We start from the raw sequence: 3,043 nt of genomic DNA on the forward strand, positions 1-3,043 counted from the left end.
GATTTTTGGGCTCTGCTGCTTCAATTTTCACCATTCGATTTGATCCCTTGTACCTCAACTGTCACCTCTCTTAATGGAGGTGCAAAATTACGTAGAAGTCAAAAACAATATAGTCTGCTATTAGGACCAGAACCGCGACCCATAATTAAGTCCAAGTTGGTCTGAAGAATTATCACAAAGAAATAGGTTGGTGCGACATATAACAACTCCAAATGCATTCTGCTCTTTTTTCAGGCTACAGGAGTGGATCAGGCAGTTGGCATGAGTCTTGTTGTCTTCAGCCTCCTGCTGTTTACATACTACTCTGTCTGGGTCATCATCCTGGTAGGTTCTGTTAACATCCTTAAAATCCCAATAAAACATCTGCATTACAACACAAGATTGAAGTTAATTTCACACATGCAGGGGTGTCAGAACCTGTCTGCTGTGTCCACACAACAAAGACCTGTATGCCTATCCTTTCTCCCTAAATATGTTCATTTCATGTTTTTACACTTTTACTTTTGAATAACAATTTAAGTCTCTTTAGACCATATTTAAAAAAAAAATGTAATATTACATGTATGATGTTGTATGTCGTTCTTTTCCAGCCTTTCATGGACAGTGATCACATTCTGCATACGTATTTTCTTCCTCGGGAGTACTCTGTAATTCTCCCCGGCATTGCAGCAGTAATACTTCTTCTCTGTATAGGTCAGTACACACTCAAGTATTCTCATTAAAATATGCACTCCAACCCATCTAAATACAAACTTGATACCACTCTTATGTCCTCACAGGGGCCTTCACTGCAGTTATCATGTGGAAGAACCGCAAGCCAAAGAAAGTGGACTGATCTCTGGATGTCAGAGTGACTGCTGTGGATTTAACAATGTGAAAATAGCCTTGATGCAGAAAACTCTGTGGTGTCCCTACAAGAGAAATCATACCTCCAACATATAATTTCTAATGAACAACTGCAAAATGATATTAAGTTAAAGAAAAAACAACATTCCTTATATTTAATTTATATTTTAGTACAGTAAAAGTCAGTGTCTATAACTAAGTGTTGAATTTAAAAACCTTCAACTTGGTGCCCGAGTGGCATAAACTACACTGAGAACGACTTAAAGCTAAAGATGGACGGCACCAATGAGAATAACTTGAAACAACACATTAAAACATGCCATGATGTCGTCACTTGACTTTTTTTATTGTCACTCGCTGTGTTTTTTCTATCGGGCAGTAGACTGTTAAGAGGAATTAATTTAGCTCAAGGCTCTGAGGTGTTTTATCAAAGTTATATTTAATAGACCAAGATTCAATTAGCATCCAGCTGATAACCCTTCAGACCAACCACTGCAAAGCGAGAACTTGTCAGTATTTTGTACTTCACAGCCGTCTCAAAAGATTTATGTCACTTCCACCTGTTCAGATACCATTCAGAAACAAATGAAGACAACCCTGATTATAAGACCACACCCCCCCCTGTGGCAGATAAGCAGGTTATAGAGCAGTCGAAAACATATCTTAATTGATTAAGATCTCAATCAATACAGCCTTGAAATTGACTAAATGGTTTGAATTTTTCCCGACCAAGGACATATACGTACATATGGGAATTCTTAATTTAGGTGGTGCCTCACTTTCAGGCCTCCCATAATGCATTACTCTCTGCAGGATCTAATGTTACACCGTTACTCTCCATACCAAAAGAAAATCTAATGTTGTGAATATGTAATTGTCTTGTTCTCAATATGGATCTCAGATAGAAGGAGGGGAAATATACGTTCCTGTGGTAACAATGACAACATGTTTGACTGGATTAGAAGCAGCACAGGTCTTCAAATATGTAAATAGTGAAAATGTTTCAATTGTATTGGGTGAGAACGTTTTAATTATGTTAATTATTTTGAAAATAAGCAAACATTTTGTCTGGCTTGAATAAATTGAGGCTGGTGACGGGGCCAGTTGTCCTTTTTATATGTTCAATAAAATGTTGATGCTGGGAATCGTCTCCATATTGCAGTATTTTATATGCAGTACAGTAGCTCTAATAGCAACACTTGATATGCTATTGGTCATATCTGTAGCTTCAGCAAAGTCATGTTTTCCAGTGCTGCATATCACTCCTCACTAGGGATGGGTTAGGATTGTATCGATACCGATACTGATACCGGTACTGCTTATTGGTATCGGTATTTTTCGATACTCTTATCGATACTTTTCAATAATTTGGTGCTCAAAATTATAGACATGAATACAAGATGTGAAGATTAAACAGTCATTTTATTGTAATTTTCTTGCACAAATAACTGTATAACTTATACATCAGCTTCTCAGAAGCAGACAAAAATAAATAAAATAACTTAAAGGGGTCTGACTCGCCCTATCATGCTTTTTGGGGTTTACTCCAATAGTATGAAGCTGCAGCCTCGCAGACCGCAGTTTCTGGGCCCTTCTTCTCTTTTTTAATGGCGGATCGCAAACAGCTTTTAGTTAGATACCGCCACCTACTGTACATGAGTGTGTATCACCATGTCATTCCATCTCTAATAAACAAAATAACGAAAACTAAAATAAGAAACCATAAAATATAATTTAAAAAAAACAAACAATCATCCATAATTTATTCTAACCTACTTTTAGATTATTTTACCTATCCCAGTTTCTCTCAGAAAGGTACACAGTGTCTTTCTGGTAGCTCTCATTCCTTTTCCTTCTGTTCCCAGAATACCAACCACACTCCCTCTCTGCCTCTATCACTTTATCCTTTAGTTTTTCTCTTCAGCTTTATAGGTGACACAATTTAATAAAACATGTTCCACATTTCCCTTACCTCCACAGTTCCCACACTTGTCACTGTTACTTTCCCCCATGACATACAGAGCACCATTCAATGCTGTGTGATTTAGTCTGAGTCTAGCTATCATGATTTCCTCCCTTCTGTTTCTTTCTTTATAAATATTAATTGTGATTGTCTTTCGAACTTTAAGATACTATTTACCTTTCTGGTCTTTCTTCCACCTTTTCTTCCAGATATCCATCCCTTTCTTCTTAATTA

At 37.0% G+C, this 3,043-nt stretch overlaps 1 protein-coding gene across 1 annotated transcript; it reads left to right on the forward strand.

Annotated features, from left to right (window-relative positions):
* The first annotated feature begins 207 nt into the window (after nt 1-207).
* dpm2 (dolichyl-phosphate mannosyltransferase subunit 2, regulatory) lies at nt 208-1,987 on the forward strand. Its single transcript, XM_010773589.1, has 3 exons — nt 208-324; nt 591-693; nt 780-1,987. The coding sequence occupies exons 1-3, from the start codon at nt 262-264 to the stop codon at nt 833-835; spliced, it is 222 nt and encodes a 73-aa protein (XP_010771891.1). The 5' UTR covers nt 208-261; the 3' UTR covers nt 836-1,987.
* The last annotated feature ends 1,056 nt before the right edge of the window (nt 1,988-3,043 follow it).

Source organism: Notothenia coriiceps, unplaced genomic scaffold (assembly GCF_000735185.1).
Source record: "Notothenia coriiceps isolate Sejong01 unplaced genomic scaffold, NC01 NC01_scaffold00012630, whole genome shotgun sequence".
Lineage (NCBI taxonomy): Eukaryota > Metazoa > Chordata > Actinopteri > Perciformes > Nototheniidae > Notothenia > Notothenia coriiceps.

Bases quoted from the DNA above. Each gene is read 5' to 3' on its own strand.
- dpm2 (XM_010773589.1), top strand. From the start codon at position 262: ATGAGTCTTGTTGTCTTCAGCCTCCTGCTGTTTACATACTACTCTGTC. The intron at 325-590 runs GTAGGTTCTGTT...GTTCTTTTCCAG, and splicing joins CTGTCTGGGTCATCATCCTG to CCTTTCATGGACAGTGATCA. The intron at 694-779 runs GTCAGTACACAC...ATGTCCTCACAG, and splicing joins AATACTTCTTCTCTGTATAG to GGGCCTTCACTGCAGTTATC.